The sequence below is a fragment of the Rutidosis leptorrhynchoides genome, chromosome 11 (assembly GCF_046630445.1).
Source record: "Rutidosis leptorrhynchoides isolate AG116_Rl617_1_P2 chromosome 11, CSIRO_AGI_Rlap_v1, whole genome shotgun sequence".
Lineage (NCBI taxonomy): Eukaryota > Viridiplantae > Streptophyta > Magnoliopsida > Asterales > Asteraceae > Rutidosis > Rutidosis leptorrhynchoides.
The window spans coordinates 344,057,103-344,078,313 of record NC_092343.1 but is presented as its reverse complement, the minus strand read 5'-3'; the positions used below and the strand labels follow the sequence as shown (position 1 = coordinate 344,078,313).

General features: G+C 35.1%; 1 protein-coding gene across 1 annotated transcript in view; it reads left to right on the top strand.

Annotated features, from left to right (window-relative positions):
- Positions 1 to 17,397: 17,397 nt before the first annotated feature.
- LOC139876398 (uncharacterized) overlaps positions 17,398 to 21,211 on the top strand; it is a 50,452-nt gene continuing 46,638 nt past the window's right edge. The window contains exons 1-2 of the mRNA XM_071863710.1: positions 17,398 to 17,474; positions 19,542 to 19,764. Coding sequence (XP_071719811.1) covers positions 17,436 to 17,474; positions 19,542 to 19,764 — 262 coding nt within the window. The 5' untranslated portion in view covers positions 17,398 to 17,435. The remainder of the gene's footprint in view (positions 17,475 to 19,541; positions 19,765 to 21,211) is intronic.

The window sequence follows — 21,211 nt, the reverse complement described above, 5'->3', positions numbered from 1 at the left end:
ATGAGCCGAAGTTGGTGGTTGTTAGTTGATACTGAAATCGATTGGTGTTAATTGTCACAGAATTTAGTCAGGTTATAAAGCAATTAACTCAGACAGAATCAATCAACTACAGCGAAATAAAACAAAAAAAAATGAACCAGATGTCGATTTATAACCGAAATTGTTTGTTAGTATGACTTATTTGTGATTACTTGTACTAAAGAACATACATGAACAAAAATTCGAATAGTATGATCGTGATGCCACACAGAATTTGATTTTGTATAAAATTTTATTATTAATTAATATAATATTAGTATTAGTAATTAATAAATATAAATATATAATAATAATAACTCTAATAATAATAAATAATAATAATACATTTACTAATAAAAGAGATAAAAAAAATACAATATTAATAATATCATAAATAATAATAATACTATTAATAATCAAAATATCACTTAATAAAACAATGTTAGGATTAATAATAATATTAATAATAAAATCGAAATAATACAAATAATAATAAAATTAATGATAATAGTAATAATGATAATAATTTTAAATGGAAATGGTTATAATAATATATCAATTTAATTGTATCAAATTTTATATATACATATTCCAATTATATTATAAAACGTTGCAGTAACCAGTTTTGTTTAACTGAAAACGTTTTCATATATTTGAAATTAAATCAAATAGATATTATATAGTTTAGTTTTCTAGAACTAAGTATATTCAAATCATATAATCTATTATTAGGATTTATGCTAGGTCCTTATAAGTTTAGTATTAACTTGTTTAATAATCATCGAGTGTTACTGTATCTATTAATTATATTCGAAACCGCTCAATATATAAGTTCAAAATATTTTGTCTATATACCTATATACACAATTCACATAACACATTTTGTCACATAAACGAATAAGTATAACGTCACACGTTTATTATTTTGCTAACATTTATAAGTCGTAAAATAGATTTCTTAGTATGTTTACATGTTAATCATTCCGTTTAATGTTTTGTTAATATTTCTCAAATAAACAATCACACATATGTATATATCCTTACATATCTATTTACACCTAATTGTTCGTGAATCGTCATGCATGGTCAAGTGGTAATTAATTACCTGAATATAGATTTCAAATTTTCTAGACTCAATATTACAGATTTTGCTTATCGTGTCGGAAACATATAAAGATTTAAATTTGATCGGAAATTTCCGGGTCATTACATTACACGCAGTCGATAACCTGGTGTATTCATTAAACAAAGTATTAAGACCTTGTTACAGTTCGAATCCCCAATTAGTTGGAATATTTGACTTCGGGTATAAGGTTAATTTGACGAAGACTCTCGCACTTTATAATTATGACCGATGGACTATTATTGACAAAACCAGATGGACATATCGAATAATACAGGACAAAGGACAATTAACCCATGGTAATAAATTAAAATCAACACGTTGAACATCATGATTACGGAAGTTTAAATAAGCATAATTCCTTTATTTTATATCTTATCGCACTTTTAATTTTCGTACTTTTAATTATCGCAATTTTATTTACCGTCATTTTATTTATCGCACTTTAAATTATCGCACTTTAATTATCGTCATTTACTTTACGCTTTAAATTAAGTTATATTTATTTTTAATATTTTGCAGTAGGTTTTAATTGTGACTTAAGTTTTAAAATCGACAAACCGGTCATTAAACGATAAAACCCCCCTTTTTATAATAATAATAATTGTAATATATATTTATATTTTGTAAAAATATAGTTATATAAAAATATAGTGTAAAATAAGCCGTCTCCCTGTGGAACGAACCGGACTTACTAAAAACTATACTACTCTACGATTAGGTACACAGCATATTGTGTTGTAGCAAGGTTTAGGTATATCCCATCTGTAAATAAATAATTAAAACTTGTGTAACTTGTATTATATTTCGTCGTATTTCGTAATAAAAATAATAATATTTCGTATACACCGCTGCACACATCAGTCTCTATTGTTAAAAACATTTACAGTGAGGACGGGGGTTTTAGTTCATCGTTTTCTATCCCTACCTCACGGACTTCTTCCACTTGGGCGGGTATCCTTAAGGTGGTTAAAAACATGTTTAATACCGACTTCGCTTTTTCTAATTCTTTCAAAAAAAGGATTGTTGACTGGTCTAAAACACATTTTTTGGGAGGATCTCTGGATTGGGGATATGGCTCTTAAGGACAAATTCAATGGACTTTATAGACTTGACTCTAATAGTGGGGCCAATATTCTTGACCGGGCTCGATGGGTGGGTGGAGACTTTCTTGCGACTTAGTGTTGGTCCCGCACTATCTCGGGGACATTGGTCGGGGACCTCACCACCCTTACTAATCTTTTATCGAGTTTTGTCCCATACAACACAGGTCGAGAAAAATGGTCATGGTCGTGGAGCAATGATGGCTCGTTTTCGGTTCACAAGCTTACAGATATTTTGGTTAGGAGCAACCTTCCCATGGTTAACGGAGGCTTAAAGACGATCTGTAACAACATGGTCCCCCTCAAAGTCGAATTATTTATTTGGCGTACTCGACATAAAAGATTATCTACTAGAGTTGAACTTGATAAGAGAGGATTGGACTTGGGTACTGTTCGTTGTTCGATTTGTGATAATGGTTTAGAATCAGTTGAACACTCAATAATCTTATGTTCGTTCTCTTTGGAAATTTGGAATCGGGTTTTTGATTGGTGGAAACTCGGGCCTTTCACAAATTTGAGCATTAATGAATGTTTTCTTAGGAATGGTTTTAATTTCAACTCTGATTTGGGAAAGAAGCTGTGGCAAGCCACGGAATGGGTTACGGGTTACCTGATTTGGAAAAGTAGGAATGCTTTTACCTTTACCAAGTCAAAACCGACATGTGCCATGGTCTTTAAGGACATCCAACTCAAATGTTTTGAATGGTTCTCAAATAGAGTCAAAGGTTTCAATATCGAATGGGACGTTTGGCTACAAATCCTAGATTTTATGATTCACTTGCGTTATCTTCTACAAGAACCGGGATTGGTTAATTTGTCCACCATGCAGGTTTTTTGCCCCACTCCTGGAGTAGTCGTTTTAGTCGAGCGAATTTGGGGTGGTTCGGGGTGCTTTGTCGTTGAATTGCCAACACTGTGCTCCGTCCCCGCTCCAGCTTGTTTAGTTAATTCTTCTCAAGTCCAATCTCGGTCTTATCGATAATGAACGGACTAAGGCGTTTTCCTGCACACTTGTGGAGTATTACCATATCGTTTTGTTAAATTACCTTTTTGTTATATTTATTTGTCTCTTTCGTTTTGTTTTGTATTTATGACAATATTGTAATATTCGTGTTAATATATATAATATATACTTTTTGCCGGTAAAAAAAAAAAAAATTTGTTATATTACTACCTTTGTTACAACTCTTTGTATTATTAGTTATTACTATCTTTAATAAAGAAGGAAAAAAATAAGTATTTGTTATATGTATTTTTGATATCTATTGTTACAACGAATTTCTATAGCAAAATTTATGTGAGTTTGATTGACTAGATTGAAAACAAATTTTACAGTTTTGATATGTTCAACTACGTTTTCAATTTTAATTTTTTAAACATAGTATGAGTAAAATATTTTAACGCGAAACATATGTAGAGTTTTTATAACGATAACAATCGCACACGTTACAACGCACGGTACTCAACTACTTCCCATATTTTGTATCACCGTCAAAAGACAATATATACAGTGGCGGAACTTCAACTTCTATATTGGGAGGGCCAAAATTAAATATTTGATGTATAAGCCGTTTTGCATGTATATGTGTGTAGTTCTATAGACATATAGTTAAAATGAATCTTAAAACAACCACATATCACGATATTTTAAGAGCGGATACAAATGTAAACAATGAAAAATTATAATTAAGTGTTAAATAAATATGAAACGTATTATCAGGTCAGGAAGTTACGAACAATTTAAATCAAATCATCAAACTTTAAAATAGATTCTAAAAGAATAAATAAATTCAAATGGATATTATAAAATGCAAGAAGAAAAAAAGCATGCGTCCTGAAAGAAGAAAGAAGAGAAAATAGGTAAAAAATTAAAAAAGAAAATAAAAAAATTAAAAAAAAAATTAAAACTTCATACTCTTTGTTTTCATACCCTTGGTAAGTTAGAGGAGGGCCACATGTGACAAATTTAGTAAAATTAACCCTTACTACTAACATATTCACACTACTATCATAAAAACTAGAAAAATAGCCCGCGAGATGTCGCGATGACTTTCGGGTTACATAATCATAGTTAACGTAGCGTTATGTATTTACGAAAATAAAAACGCTTTGCTACGGGTGTTTTTGGATACACTTAGTTAGTATGTGACGCCCCGGACAAAACCATTGTGTACGGATCATCAACAACAGTATCATTACAAAGTCAAACACTATATGCTGTTTGAAAACCAGTTTTGCATTCATGAAAAGATAGCGTTTTACAAAGATAATGTGCTTCCTATGAATAGAAGCATAAACATAAGTATGTGACCCAAATGTCGTTAAAAAGCCATTGTTTGAAAATAACAAAAGTTACGAATGCAAAATAAAAGTTCCATGATTGAGACATCTCTAAGTAATGCAGCGGAAATCTAACACAGCAGGTCCATAACAGCAAGTCTATAACACCAAGACAGCAAATCTAACAGCAGAAGCAACAACGTCTAAGCACCTGAGAAATACACGCTTAAAAGTCAACACGAATGTTGGTGAGCTATAGTTTAATTGTAACAGTAATGTAACGCAGGCCACGAGATTTTGTATACAAAACAATATGAAAAGTATTTCTTTAACCGTGAGCACTTGGTAACTAACTTAACGTAAATATTACCCCCTAAAAGTACACTTGGCGAGTGCGTATGTTCTCAAAGTATTAAACACCCGTTCAATGCTAGCGCGACTAGCCCGAGTGGGGATGTGAAACCCTATAGATCCATATCTAAGATTCGCGTTTACCGGTTCAAAAACCAATGACTAAACATTACCGAACTAAGGGGAAAGTTTATGCCGTTATATCACCCACACATACATAAAGTTTAAGTACTCGTGCCTAGTAAGTAAAACATAAAAAGCGCATGTATTCTCAGTCCCAAAAACAGTTAAAGTAAAAAGGGATGCTATAACTCACAGTGAAAATGCGGTAAAAGTCGATACGAGGTAAGTAAGCAGGTAAGTAAGCAAGTAAGTCGGTCCGAAAGGTCCTCAACCTAAGTCAAAAGTTACTAAGTCAGTAAGTCGTCCCAAAAGGGTTTTAAAGTACGTAAGTTAAGTCTTAAGTATCATCATCATCAACATCATACATAAAAAGTAAAGTAAGTTTTCAATCAAGAATAGAGATCGAAACAAAGGCTGACTTCGTTCAGCTGCTACGACATCTATACAAACTTAAATGACATGAGACCAGTGGCCAAGGCTCCGTATATGAGTCCTCTAACCGCTGACCAGTTTTCAGAACCTAAATCGTCTTCGTTTGACCGTGGTGACGGTTTAAGTGCGAGTAGGTCAGAAATTTCAGCACAACGTTACAAAGGCGTAGTGACTTTCGGAAGGCTATAAATCCTAAACCGTATATCGAATTAGGACGAGGCCTAAATGAAAAGTCATCTACTCGAAACGAACTATCTGAAAATAAACTTTTCAGAAGCCTAGGAGTCTTATCAGACCCCGAAAATAGTAAACAAGTGCTCTGGTGGGATTCTTGGTGCTTGATGCTCATCACGGTTCTCATCCTCGATGCTCGTAAGCTTCAAGTGTACAACTCTTTGATGGTTTAGCATCACCTTGACCAAGATTCAGCCATCAAAACAGAAAGTATTAAGACTAAGTAAGAATTCAACTCACTTAAGAGTTTTAGAAGGATGATGAACCAAGGTTACATCATATTCTTAGCCTTAACACAAATACAAGTTCTATTTACAACTAAAGCTACAAACTTTACTTCAATCAAACAAGTATGAACACAATCTTGATCAAATAAAGTAATGGAACCCTAAGCTAGAGAGCTTGGATCCTTTTCAAAGTTATGAGATTACAAAGCTAGAAAGCTTGAATCTTGGTTGTTCTTGAAGATCTTGAAGCATAAAGCTTAGATCTTTAAGTTACATGAAGACTACAAACACAAGTTTTGATCTTTATAACAAAATAATGAGATCATAAGTTAGAGAACTTAGATCCAATAAAAGAAATGAAGATTCAAAGCTAGAAAGCTTGAATCTTGGTTGTTCTTAAAGATCTTGAAGCATAAAGCTTAGATCTTTAAGTTACATGAAGATTACAAACACAAGTTTGAACCTTTATAACAAAATAAGAGATTAAAGCTAAAAAGATTTAGATCTACAATATAGGTGTAGATTCAAAGCTAGAAAGCTTGAATCTTCCATGTTCTTGAAGGATTCAAATCCATGTTTGAATCTACAAGATGTAATCAAGATCAAAAGCTAAAAAGCTTGATCCTTTTGATGATGATGATGTAGTGGATGAGAAGGGAAGAAGAAGAAGAAGAAGAAAGTTTAAAACTTACACTTTTTAGAGTGAGAAAGACTAGAGAGAATTATAATTGTGTGTAAATTGCAAATGAGAGCAAGTGTGAATTGTGAGGAAATGGCTTAGTATTTATATGTGGTGAGGTGATGGTAGGGTGGTGGTGGCCGTGGGTTTACATGGGGGACAAGGGGGACACCTTTTTGCTTTTTGGTTAGTGGTTGTCTAAAGTTGGTGCTTATGTTAGGATCACATGCAACATTAAGGATAATGGTAAACAAAAATGCTAGTATATTCCCTCTAATAAATGGGCATTTGTCTTACATTATTTTGGGTCACTAGTCATTAATAATTGGGCTAATTAAATAGTCCACTAACTAGAGTAGGGTGGGCTAAAGTCCAACAAGGTAGAAAGTCCAACAAGACTAACTAGTGTGCTCTAGTAATTTACTAAGCGTAATTAAGCATCCTAAAACCCAAGTAATTGTTATTATAAAATAACATTTAGTATTTCGTAGTCATAATATTTCGATTACGACAAAAGTTAAACGTGTGCACAGTACGCAGTTCGTTTTAAACGTCATGTGACACTAACGGTCATAAAGGCTTCCGGGGATCAAGTTAAGTAACCTACGTACTTAAAGGTACGTTTTCACATATAAACGAAAGTAATCAACATGTAGTAAGATCCCAGAGTATAATATAGCACAGTACGCACAAATACGCAGTTTCGCGAAAACACAAAGCACAAAAGCAAGTCGAAAAAGTGGGTCGTTACGTTACCCACCTGTTAATGAAAATTTCATCCCGAAATTTTAAGCTGAGGTAGATGGTGGAGTCGGGAAAAGGTGAGGGTACTTCTGCAACATTTGATCCTCTCGTTCCCCAAGTAAACTCGGGTCCTCGTTTTGCATTCCATCGGACTCGGACGATAGGAATCTTATTGCGTTTCAAGGTCTTGACCTTACGGTCCATAATTTCAACAAGTTCTTCCACAAAGTGGAGTTTGTCATCAATCGTAAGCTCTTCTAGTGGTATGACAAGTTCTGGTTCTGCAAGACACTTCTTCAGATTTGATACGTGAAAAGTGGGGTGAACATCACTCAACTGAGTCGGGAGATCCAAACGGTAAGCAACATGTCCAACACGCTCCAAAACTTCAAAAGGACCAATATACCGTGGGTTGAGCTTCCCACGCTTTCCAAAATGGATTACACCTTTCCAAGGTTGGCATAGCTCTTTTGACGATCACGGTCAGTCTTGAGCCTCGTTTGAGTTTGAACAATCTTCTCGGGTGTTTCATGAACGAGTTCAGGTCCGATGATTTGCTTTTCGCCTACTTCGGCCCAACAAATAGGAGAACGGCACTTGAGGCCATACAACGCTTCGAAAGGTTATACTCGAATGATAGCTGTTGTTGTAAGAAAATTCGGCTAGCGGTAAATGCTTCTCCCAAGCCTTTCCGAAATCGATAACACATGCTCGTAACATGTCCTCCAGGGTTTGAATCGTGCGTTCGCTTTGTCCGTCGATCTGCGGGTGATATGCGGTACTCATGTCGAGACGCGTTCCTAAGGCTTCTTGCAAAGAACGCCAAAATCTAGAAGCAAAACGGGTATCTCGGTCTGAAATGATCAATAAGGGTACACCGTGACGAGATACAATCTCCTTTATATATAGCTGCGCTAGTCTCTCCATCTATCAGTTTCCTTCATGGCTAGGAAGTGAGCAGATTTGGTAAGACGGTGGATAATAACCCAGATGGTATCATATCCGCCTACCGTCTTTGGTAGTTTTGTAATGAAGTCCATCGTTATCCTTTCCCACTTCCATTGCGGGATTTCTGGTTGCTGAAGTAACCCAGATGGTCTTTGATGTTCGGCCTTAACCTTCGAACAAGTCAAACACTTCCCAACATAAGTAGCAACATCCTTCTTAAGATTAGGCCACCGATATTGTTCCTTGAGATCGTGGTACATCTTACCGGCTCCTGGATGTATCGAATATCTTGACTTGTGGGCTTCGTCTAGAATAAGGCTTCGTAAATCCCCATAACTAGGCACCCATATTCTCCCAGCAAAGTATCGGAGTCCAGTCTCCTTGACCTCAAATCGAAAAACGAGAATGTTCAAGTGCTCTTACGAAATATTCTCCTCCTTGAGAGCCTCATTTTGAGCTACGCCGATCTAACTATTGAGATTCGTCTGAATGGTGATGTTCAAGGCACGAACACGAAGAAGTACCATTCTCTCCTTTCGGCTTATGGCATCGGCTACAACATTTGCCTTGCCAGGATGGTAACGGAGTTCACAATCATAATAGTTCAACGTCTCGATCCATCGATTTTGTCTCATATTCAGTTGCTTCTGATCAAAGATGTGTTGGAGGCTTTTGTGGTCAGTGAAGATAGTGCTCTTAGTCCCACAAAGATAGTGTCTCCACAGTTTTAGTGCGAAGACAACAGCTCCAAGTTCAAGATCGTGTGTTGTGTAATTTTGCTCGTGAATCTTCAGTTGTCGAGAGGTGTAAGCAATAACCTTTGTTCGTTGCATCAATACATAACCAAAACCATGTTTCGAGGCATCGCAATATACAACGAAGTCATCACTGCCTTCCGAAAGGGACAAGATAGGTGTGGAGGGTAACTTCTGCTTCAGAGTTTGGAATGCCGACTCTTGCTCGGGTTCCCAAACGTACTTCTTTCCCTTATGAGTTAACGCAGTCAAAGGACGCACAATTAAAGAGAAACCTTCGATGAATCTTCGGTAATAACCGGTGAGGCCAAGAAATTGGCGAATATGAGTCGGAGTAGTGGGGGTTTCTCACTTGCTGATAGCTTCAATCTTTGTGGGATCGACTTTGATTCCTTGGTCGCTTACAACATGGCCAAGAAATTGAACTTCCTTCAACCAAAATTCACACTTGGAGAATTTGGCATAGAGTTGCTCTTGTCTCAAGAGTTCCAGCACAAGTCGAAGATGTTGCTCATGTTCCGCTTCACTTTTCACATACCACGTTGCAGTATCCAGTATGATACCTGTAGCATCTCTTACATTGGGGAAGGGTACCTTTGTAGTTAGGGTTCGAGCTAGGGTTCGGGTTAGGGTTTCTCCAGTTATTGTTTCCCTTGAAGTTTTCATACCTCTTAGCTGGGTTCTGATCAATACCTTTACTTTTGTTTCCGTCCCACTTACGTTTCCCATTACTAGTTCCCGATTTCGATCTCACCTTTTCTGGTTCTTGTTGGGTAATTTGATTCATTAGGGTGTGTGCCATGCGCATAGCTTCCGGGGCATTTGCTGGTTTCGAAGAGGTGACATTTCCCTGAATGGTGTTAGGAAGTCCCCACAAATACCGTTCTATTCGTTTAAATACAGGAGTAACTATCGTGGGGCACATCAAAGCCAACTCTAAGTACCTTCGGTTATAGCCATCAAGGTTAGTTCCTACAACCTTCAGTTCCAAAAACTCCGCTTCCATCTTCTGAATTTCGGTTCTGGGGCAGTATTCCTTGATCATAGTACTCTTAAACTCCTCCCATGGTGTAGCATAAGCCTCGTCAATTCCCTCAGCCTGGGCGAGTATGTTCCACCAGGTTAAAGCGCCATCCGATAGCGTGCAGGAGGCGTACTTAGTTTTGTTCACTTCGGAGCAGTTACTCACACGGAATACAGATTCCAATTTATCAAACCATCTCGTCAGCCTAACTGGCCTTCAGTGCCACTGAAATTGTGGGGCTTGCAGCTCTGGAATTCCTTATAAGTGCACCCGTTCTGAACATCTGGGTTAGTCGGTGGAGCTGGAGCAGGGTTGGCATTCGCTATAGCCACGGCTACTCGAGTAGATATCATCTCCTCGATCTGAGCTGCGGTGGGGATTTCTCGAGGACCTCTTCCGTTTGCCATTGATCTTCTAAACAAAATTTTTGACTTAAGTCAAAATCCAGCATTCAATAACTCATAATGCTATGGTATAAGATAATCAGTATGGAAACATCACAATACACGTTAACTAAGCATGGCAACTAGTTGCACATAGCACAAAAATTATCATGTAATAACTTAAGTAAAACGCCGTACAGTAATTCAAATAACAGAAATTCCATTCATTAATAAGAAAGTTGCATACATTCTCATAAGGTTCGTACAATACATGAATAAAACATGAAACTACTAACATAATTACATAATGAAATCTAATACAATAGCCCTATGGTGATGGTGGATAAATGATGTCCATTATGTGGGACATCTGGTCCTCAAGCTCAGTCACCCGAGCACAGAGGGTATGCACTTCCCTCGTCAGCTCCTCGACGGTGGGAGATGCTGGTGGGGCAGGTGGTGCAGGCGGTGCAGATGGCGCCGGTGGTGCAGAGGGTGCAGCACCAGAAGTAGATGGTGCATAACGGTTGACCTTACGCACGAATGGATCAGCAGGATACCGCACAACCCGCTTGCGGGCGGTGACCCTAAGCCTCAGTGCGCGTGCGTTCACGAACGGCTTACCCCCATTAACCCCTGGAATAATAGTACCATCGAAGCGGTACCGCTTCTTCAGTGGGGTAGAAGGTGGCTGCACGGGCTCCTCCTCGGAGTCCTCCTCAGAATCCTCCTCGGGATCCTCCTCGTTGGAGTCGTCGGATGATGAATCGTCTGAATCATCTGAGGGTGGATGTGCCTGGCCTGTGGTCATGAGTCGATATCTGCCAGGCGTAATCGGTATGACTCGTCTGTGAGCGGTGCGTCTAACCCAATGTCCACGCTCGTTATGGAAAGGACTGTCTCCGATTCCCCCAGGAATCACAGCATCACCGGAATGGTGCTGTGCCCCCGGGAGTCTAGGGCTAGGTGGAGCTGGAATCTCCTCGGGTAGCAGTGAGTCAGTAACAATAGTAGGTGAGGCAGCAGTCGTCTTTGAGTCACTCTCGAAGTCAAAGGTCATGGGCGGCATGTCCGTCATCTGAACAAGGATAAATAACGTTTTCCATGTCAGTAAGACATATAGCAAGCACGTATCAGGCACTACAGCAACCTATATTGTCTACAGCAGTACATAGCATGGCAATATTAACAGTACTAAACAGGAGTAACATGCAATCGAAAGCAGATAGTAGCATGCAGTAGCGAGATAAGCAATAACGTATAGCAAGTTCACATAGCAGTAAGAGTAAGCAGTAGCATGCAACAATAGTAAGCAGTAACAAGTAAACGAGAAAGTTGTAGATTAGTCCTATTAGTGAATCCTACTCGACCGGGTCTAGACTCACTAATGCATCCTAATTCCCTACAACCAATGCTCTGATACCAAATGTGACACCCCGTACAAAACCATCGTGTACGGATCATCAACAACATGATCATTACAAGGTCAAACACTATATGCTGTATGAAAACCAGTTTTGCATTCATGAAAAGATAGCGTTTTACAAAGATAACGTGCTTCCTATGAATAGAAGCATAAACATAAGTATGTGACCCAAAGGTCGTTACAAAGCCATTGTTTGAAAATAACAAAAGTTACGAATGCAAAATAAAAGTTCCATGATTGAGACACTCTAAGTAATGCAGCGGAAATCTAACACAGCAGGTCCATAACAGCAAGTCTATAACACCAAGACAGCAAATCTAATAGCGGAAGCAACAACATCTAAGCACCTGAGAAATACACGCTTAAAAGTCAACACGAGTGTTGGTGAGCTATAGTTTAATTGTAACAGTAATGTAATGTAGGCCACGAGATTTCGTATTCAAAATAGTATGAAAAGTATATGTTTAACCGTAGGCACTTGGTAACTAACTTAACGTAAATATTACCCCCTAAAAGTACACTTGGCGAGTGCCTATGTTCTCGAGGTATTAAACACCCGTTAAATGTTAGCGCGACTAGCCCGAGTGGGGATGTCAAACCCTATGGATCCATATATAAGATTCACATTCACCGGTTCAAAAACCAATGACTAAACGTTACCGAGCTAAGGGGAAAGTTTATGCCGTTATATCACCCACACATACATAAAGTTTAAGTACTCGTGCCTAGTAAGTAAAACATAAAAAGCGCAGGAATTCTCAGTCCCAAAAATAGTTAAAGTAAAAAAGGGATGCTATAACTCACAGTGAAAATGAGGTAAAAGTCGATACGAGGTAAGTAAGCAAGTAAGTCGGTCCGAAAGGTCCTCAACCTAAGTCAAAATTTACTAAGTCAGTAATTCGTCCCAAAAGGGTTTAAAAGTACGTATGTTAATTCTTAAGTATCATCATCATCAACATCATACATAAAAAGTAAAGTAAGTTTTCAATCAAGAATAGAGATCGAAACAAAGGCTGACTTCGTTCAGCTGCTACGACCTCTATACAAAATAAAATTACATGAGACCAGTGGCTAAGGCTCCGTATATGAGTCCTCTAACCGCTGACCAATTTTCAGAACCTAAATCGTCTTCGTTTGACAGTGGTGACGATTTAAGTGTGAGTAGGTCAGAAATTTCAGCACAACGTTACAAAGGCGTAGTGACTTTCGGAAGGCTATAAATCCTAAACCATATATCGGATTAAGACGAGGTCTAAACGAAAAGTCATCTACTCGAAACGAACTATCTGAAAATAAACTTTCCAGAAGCCTAGGAGTCTGATCAGACCCCAAAAATCAGTAAACAAGTGCTCCGGTGGGATTCTTGGTGCTTGATGCTCATCATGGTTATCATCCTTGATGCTCGTAAGCTTCAAGTATACAACTCTTTGATGGTTTAGCATCATCTTGACCAAGATTCAGCCATAAACACATAAAGTATTAAGACTAAGTAAGAATTCAACTCACTTAAGAGTTTTAGAAGGATGATGAACCAAGGTTACATCATATTCTTAGCCTTAACACAAATACAAGTTCTATTTACAACTAAAACTACAAACTTTACTTCAATAAAACAAGTATGAACACAATCTTGATCAAATAAAGTAATGGAACCCTAATCTAGAGAGCTTGGATCCTTTTCACACAAGTTATGAGATTACAAAGCTAGAAAGCTTGAATCTTGGTTGTTCTTGAAGATCTTGAAGCATAAAGCTTAGATCTTTAAGTTACATGAAGACCACAAACACAAGTTTTGATCTTTATAACAAAATAATGATATCATAAGTTAGAGAACTTAGATCCAACAAAAGAAATGAAGATTCAAAGCTAGAAAGCTTGAATCTTAGTTGTTCTTGAAGATCTTGAAGCATAAAGCTTAGATCTTTAAGTTACATGAAGATTACAAACACAAGTTTGAATCTTTATAACAAAATAAGAGATTAAAGCTAAAAAGATTTAGATCTAAAAAATAGGTGAAGATTCAAAGCTAGAAAGCTTGCATCTTCCATGTTCTTGAAGGATTCAAATCCATGTTTGAATCTACAAGATGTAATCAACATCAAAAGCTAAAAAGCTTGATCCTTTTGATGATGATGATGTAGTGGATGAGAAGGGAAGAAGAAGAAGAAGAAAGTTTAAAACTTACACTTTTTAGAGTGAGAAAGACTAGAGAGAGAATTAGAAAGTAAGTGTGTGTAAATTGCAAATGAGAGCAAATGTGAATTGTGAGAAAATGGCTTAGTATTTATAGGTGGTGAGGTGATGGTAGGGTGGTGGTGGCCGTGGGTTTACATGGGGGACAATGGGGACACCTTTTTGCTTTTTGGTTAGTGGTTGTCTAAAGTTGGTGCTTATGTTAGGATCCCATGCAACATTAAGGATAATGATAAACAAAAATGTTAGTATGTTCCCTCTAATAAATGGGCATTTGTCTTACATTATTATGGGTCACTAGTCATTAATAATTGGACTAATTAAATAGTCCACTAACTAGAGTAAGGTGGGCTAAAGTCCAACAAGGTAGAAAGTCCAACAAGACTAACTAGTGTGCTCTAGTAATTTACTAAGTGTAATTAAGCATTCAAAAACCCAAGTAATTGTTATTATAAAATAACATTTAGTATTTCGTAGTCATAATATTCTGATTACGACAAAAGTTAAACGTGTGCACAGTACGCAGTTCGTTTTAAACGTCAAGTGACACTAACGGTCATAAAGGCTTCCGGAGATCAAGTTAAGTAACCTACGTACTTAAATGCACGTTTTCACATATAAACGAAAGTAATCAACATGTAGTTAAGATCCCAGAGTATAATATAGCACAGTACGCACAAATACGCAGTTTCGCGAAAACACAAAGCACAAAAGCAAGTCGAAAAAGTCGGGTCGTTACATAGTACCTAGTATACCTAATGGCATATGCGTTTTTAACTCATGAAGATTGTGTAAAAAATGGAAGCATAACCATCGATATGATGTAGGTAGTTTGGGTTGTTTATTATAAGTGTGTATATGTATTGAAAATAGCCCGAGGTGTTTAGCGTTTTTTGAGAAGTGTCTGTTTCGCGTATAGTTAGTCTCGTTGGGTTCGTAAGATTTTTTCGAGTTGAACGGTGGTCTCAGAAAAATTTAACTAGCACCGAGCGAGAAGATATGGCCCGTTATAAATTCGGATGGAATTAGTTTCTTTTATTTTAATAAAATATATATTACCCCTTTAAAAAGGGTAAACTTGAGGGGCCGTTGTGTAAATTTTGGCAAAGTTGAGGGATCGCTTGTAGTGTGAACGTAAACTCAAAACGACAATCCAAAACAACTTAAACGACAAGATTTCGAGTGGCTTTTACTATCTCCTTCTCATTCCAATAGGTCATTATTCTATTTTGGGCTGTCCCATTCTGATAGTCCACTTCCATAAATAGAAAGAAAATAAGATATTTCATTGGTGGATCTAGAGAGAGAAGATATTTCATTGGTGGAGAAATGAAGTTAGTGGAATTTCCTAAAACTGCGTGTTTTTTGTCTGTAGACTATTGGAATGAGACGCAGGGAGTAGTATATAAGAATAATATAATATGAGGAATATTAATTTGAATCCATAAATTAAGTTGAGATTCAAGGGACCAATGAGAGCGTGACATGTGGCGCGAAAATCATATGTGATTGAAAAAAATTTCAAAATTTTTTTTTCGAACAAAATTTTTTTTTTTTAAAAAAGATTTCAAATTTTTTATTTTTGAATTTTTCTTTACAATCACATGTGATTTACCTACACAATCACATGTGATTGAATTGTACAATCACATGTGATTGGATTTGACATGCATAATCACATGTGATTGTAAAAAAAAATTCGAAAAAAAAATTTTGAAAAAAGATTTTCAATTTTTTTTTTTTCAATTTTTTTTTTCAATCACATGTGATTTTCGCACCACATGTCGCGTTCTCATTAGACCCTTAAATCTCAACTTAATTTATGAATGTAAGTGATTACAACTGAATATAATATAATATAATGAGGGGAGGTCATGGCCCTCTTAGAAGTATGCATAGTTCCGCCCTTGACACAACGCGAGTGCTTTAAAACAAACCTAGTGTAATTATATCAAGGTCAAATATTTGTACTGAAAGCATTCCAATAACAAACCTAGTTAATAAAATATTCCCAAAAAACGTAAACTATCAAAAATTTACAAATCCAGCACAACGCGAGTGCTTTAAAACTAGTTTCAGTCAATCAATATAAAATTTTATGAAAAGGGTGTTATGGACCGAATGTCTGAAAGTTAATATGGACATACAAGGTCCAACGGCCCACTGTGAAAATTAATATGGGCCTAAAACAGGGTGAAGGTCTGAAGGTCTTCAAGCCTCTTGTTCATTAAATGAGCGTAATATAAACCCTAGCTCCATTTTACATTTCATGTACAGTACTCGTACTTTTTTGACTGCTTAAACTTCATTGCTCTTCGTTTCAGGTTAGGGTTTTTTCCGTTTGATCTTTCAGTTATTTTCTTGTTTCTATTATATGATTAAACTTTGTTTTCTTTGCATATGAAATTACTCTGTTTTTGCCATTATTTTCTGCTTCATTGATGTGATGCTACGTATTTTAGTTGTATATTTTCTTCCGTAGTCTTCAATTCTTATCTACTTAGTGGAAGTTTATAGCGATAATTTGATAACCGATTTTAGAACAACTAATGATTCTGTATATATACTATTAAATGATAATTTTTACAATATCACATTCAAAAAAAGATGTGGTGTCTTTAATTATTGTTATTGATTTTTACTAATTGATTGCTGTAATGTATTATGGTAATGATCTGATACAAAAAAAAAAAAAAAAAATTATTTCGTTCCACCTACTTGTTTGATGCTCTGTAATTATCACATAAAGCTTATGATTCGGATTTAATATTCATACTCCTGGATTTGAATATTTAATCATTTATTTATTTTATGTTTTGTCAACAATGTAAATTTTATTAAAGTGGAACACAAGTCCTAATTCTGATAATCTATATTTGGATTCTCTAGAAATATCCTGTTTCTGATCAATTTCATGTGGATCTGTTTGTGTTTCTGTTTGATACAAAAATGATATGTTTTCTCTCAAATAATATAACAATTAACATTTAACAACAATAACGATAACATTGATAAATAATAAATGGCTACATGTTTTCTCTCAAAGGTCCAACAGCCCACTTTGAAAATTAATATGGGCTTAGAACAGGGTTGGGTCCATCTTACTAGAAAGAGATGGTTTTTTTTTTAAGTATTGTTATTGATTGATTTTTTACTTAATGATGCAGATATTATGTAATGTATCTTTTAGTAATGATTTGATCCAATATTTTTTTTGTTCCACGTTCTTGTTTACATCTTGATTTGAACAATTTATGAGTTGGATTTTATTAATAGTTAAACTATATAATAGATTTAAACATATATATTAAATTTATTTCAGATGAGGTATCTTAAGATCTATAGAGCAAAAATTCAATGGCGCCTAATTCAACATCATCCAATCACTCGTGATGTATCAACATGACGTGTTTTTGAGCTTTAGAATACAGGTAAATAAGATTAAGATAACTTTATATTTGCACACTGCTTTAGTCAATTTTTTGCTAAAATTTTGAACTAGTTTTGTTAAGTATATTAAATATAAATATATAAATATGGATTTACAAGATAATTAGCTTGTAGCTCAATGCTACTTCATGCTTATCATCCCTGGGCCTACCATTTGTTTGGGTTGAATCAAATATAGGTGCCACGCCTTCACATTGTGAGTATCTAAAGGGAGGTATTTTAAAGTCACAAATCCCTTTCGGTGTGGGATTGGTGGTTGTCATAGGCAAACGGCGTTAGCTTGTTCCTGCTCAAAACACATTTTTTAATTAAAGATGAAGTGGCGAAAGATTTATTACTACATTGTTCGATCAAACACTCTATATGTGTTTGAAAATTCTTAAAATATCGATATTTTTTAGACGTTTTACCGTCTATACGATATACTTCGTATATGTATGTACACCATATATATATATATATATATATATATATATATATATATATATATATATATATATATATATATATATATATATATATATATAGTGGTAGGATCAAGAGGGAAGTAACCAAGCGGGGGGAAGCAATTTTTTTTTTTTCGTTTTTTGAAAAAACTTTGTTCACGAACATTATAGATTGGATGAAAATAAGAACATTTAGAAAATACACTTCGTGATCAATGTTATTATTTTGGCGGGAAAACGCTCGAAAAGTAAAATATAACAATTATCGTGTTTTTCGAGCGTATGTTGAGGTTTTAGACATTAGGGTTTAGATATTAGGGTTTATAGGGTTTAGATATTAGGGTTTAGAAATTTAGGGTTTAGGGTTTAGATTTAGAGTTTAGATTTAGGATTTAGATTGAGTTTTTAACACGAATGGTTTAGAGTTTAGGGTTTAGGGTTTAGATTTAGGGTTTGGTGTTTTGGGTTTATGGAATAAACCCAAAACACCAAACCCTAAACCCTAAACCCTAAACTCTAAATCGGGCTAAATTTTACTTCACAAAACATGGAAAAAAACGTTAACATTCTTCACGAACAATATTATCTTGAATGTTATTTTTGTCGATTGTTTTCCCGTCAAAATAATAACATTTATCACGAAGTGTCTTTTCTAAATGTTCTTATTTTTATCCAATCTATAATGTTCGTGAACAAAGTTTTTTCAAAAAACGAAAAGAAAAAAAAATTGCTTCCCCCCGATTGGTTACTTCCCCATTGATCATGCCCCTATATATATATATATATATATATATATATATATATATATATATATATATATATATAACAACAACAACAAAACTCAATACCAAATGAGTGGTGTATCAGGGATGTGAGATGTAGATAGTCCTTCTATCCGAGAGTGAAACACTCTCAAAAGTAGAGAAAGTCATCCCCTCTCTTTATTCGACGGATAAAGAGATTGCTTCCGAGTGGACCTCCGGTCAAAAAGTAGAAACTTTTTTTTTAAATATAAAAATAAAATAAAATAAAATTTAAGAAAAATAATAATAATAGTAAACGGCAGTCAAGACGCCAATAAATCGACGTTTGTTGTTGACTCAAAAATAGAGCCCATAACAAAAAATAAAAAATAATAGAAATAAGATTAAAAATGACACGCCATGAGAATGGTGGAATCAAATTTTCATGGGTTTAAAGCCAGCCTGCAATTCAATTTAGGCTCTAAACGGCCGTCAAGTCGCCAATGAATCGACGCCTAACTATTGTCTCAATTGATAGAGCCACCGAGAATAAAGAAAAATCCTCCCTCTCAATGTTCTATGGATAGAGAGAAATCATTTCTCCACCGAGAGTGAAACACCCCAAGAGTAGAGAAAATTCTTCCTCTCAATGTCTATGGATAGAGAGATTGTTTCCAAAATGACCTCCGGTCTATAAGTTCAATTTATGTTCTAAGCGAGAGGTAGATTCGTTGTGAAAATGTTAGAATCAAATTTCCATGAGTTTTAAAACATGTCTGAAGTTCAATTTAGGCTCTAAGTGACGGGTTATATGTTTGTGTCTATAACATGTTATAATATTTATTTAATATTTTTGTAGTTGAAGAGTTTGATAGAACCACATACTTGTACTCAAAGCAATATGAGCAGTAACAAGTGTGCCACTCAAGGATGGATTGCTGATGTAATCAAGGACAAACTACGATCTGATGGAGATGTCTTAGTTGCAGAGCTTAGAAGGTGGCTTGTGAGAACTTACAATGTTGAGGCACCATACATGAAAGTTTATAGAAGGAAAGAACAAGCTTACACAGATTTGTATGGTAAGTTGTTGGACTCTTTCAACCAGCTTGAAGATCCTAAAGAGAAACTACTAAGAACTCAGGAAGTGTTGGCGACATTGATTTTGACACAACGACTGATCATAAACGTTTTCTACATTTTTTAAATTCATTAGCTGCTTGTTCTAATGGATTTCTTGCTGGTTTTCGTCCCTATATTTGTAGTGACCCGAACTTTTCCATGTTTTTATATATTAAATGAAATTGATATTTACATGATTAAATATTTCCAACATGTTAAGCAATCAAACTTGTTAAGACTTGATTAATTGAAATAGGTTTCATATAGACAATTGACCACCCAAGTTGACCGGCGATTCACGAACGATAAAACTTGTAAAAACTATATGATGACATATATATATATATATATATATATATATATATATATATATATATATATATATATATATATATATATAGTTAACATGATATTATGATAAGTAAACATATCATTAAGTATATTAACAATGAACTATATATGTAAAAACAAGACTACTAACTTAATGATTTTGAAACGAGACATATATGTAACGATTATCGTTGTAACGACATTTAATGTATATATATCATATTAAGATATATTAATACATCATGATATCATGATAATGTAATAATTTAACATCTCATTTGATTTAATAAACAATGGGTTAACAACATTTAACAAGATCGTTAACCTAAAGGTTTCAAAACAACACTTACATGTAACGACTAACGATGACTTAACGACTCAGTTAAAATGTATATACATGTAGTATTTTAATATGTATTCATACACTTTTGAAAGACTTCAAGACACTTATCAAAATACTTCTACTTAACAAAAATGCTTACAATTACATCCTCGTTCAGTTTCATCAACAATTCTACTCGTATGCACTCGTATTCGTACTCGTACAATACACAGCTTTTAGATGTATGTACTATTGGTATATACACTTCAATGATCAGCTATTAGCAGCCCATGTGAGTCACCTAACACATGTGGGAACCATCATTTGGCAACTAGCATGAAATATCTCATAAAATTATAAAAATATGAGTAATCATTCATGACTTATTTACATGTAAACAAAATTACACATCCTTTATATCTAATCCATATACCAACGACCAAAAACACCTACAAACACTTTCATTCTTCAATTTTCTTCATCTAATTAATCTCTCTCAAGTTCTATCTTCAAGTTCTAAGTGTTCTTCATAAATTCTACAAGTTCTAGTTTCATAAAATCAAGAATACTTCCAAGTTTGCTAGCTTACTTTCAATCTTGTAGAGTGATCATCCAACCTCAAGAAAACTTTATTATTTACAGTAAGATATCTTTCTAATACAAGGTAATACTCATATTCAAACTTTGATTCAATTTCTATAACTATAACAATCTTATTTCGAGTGAAAATCTTACTTGAACTTGTTTTCGTGTCA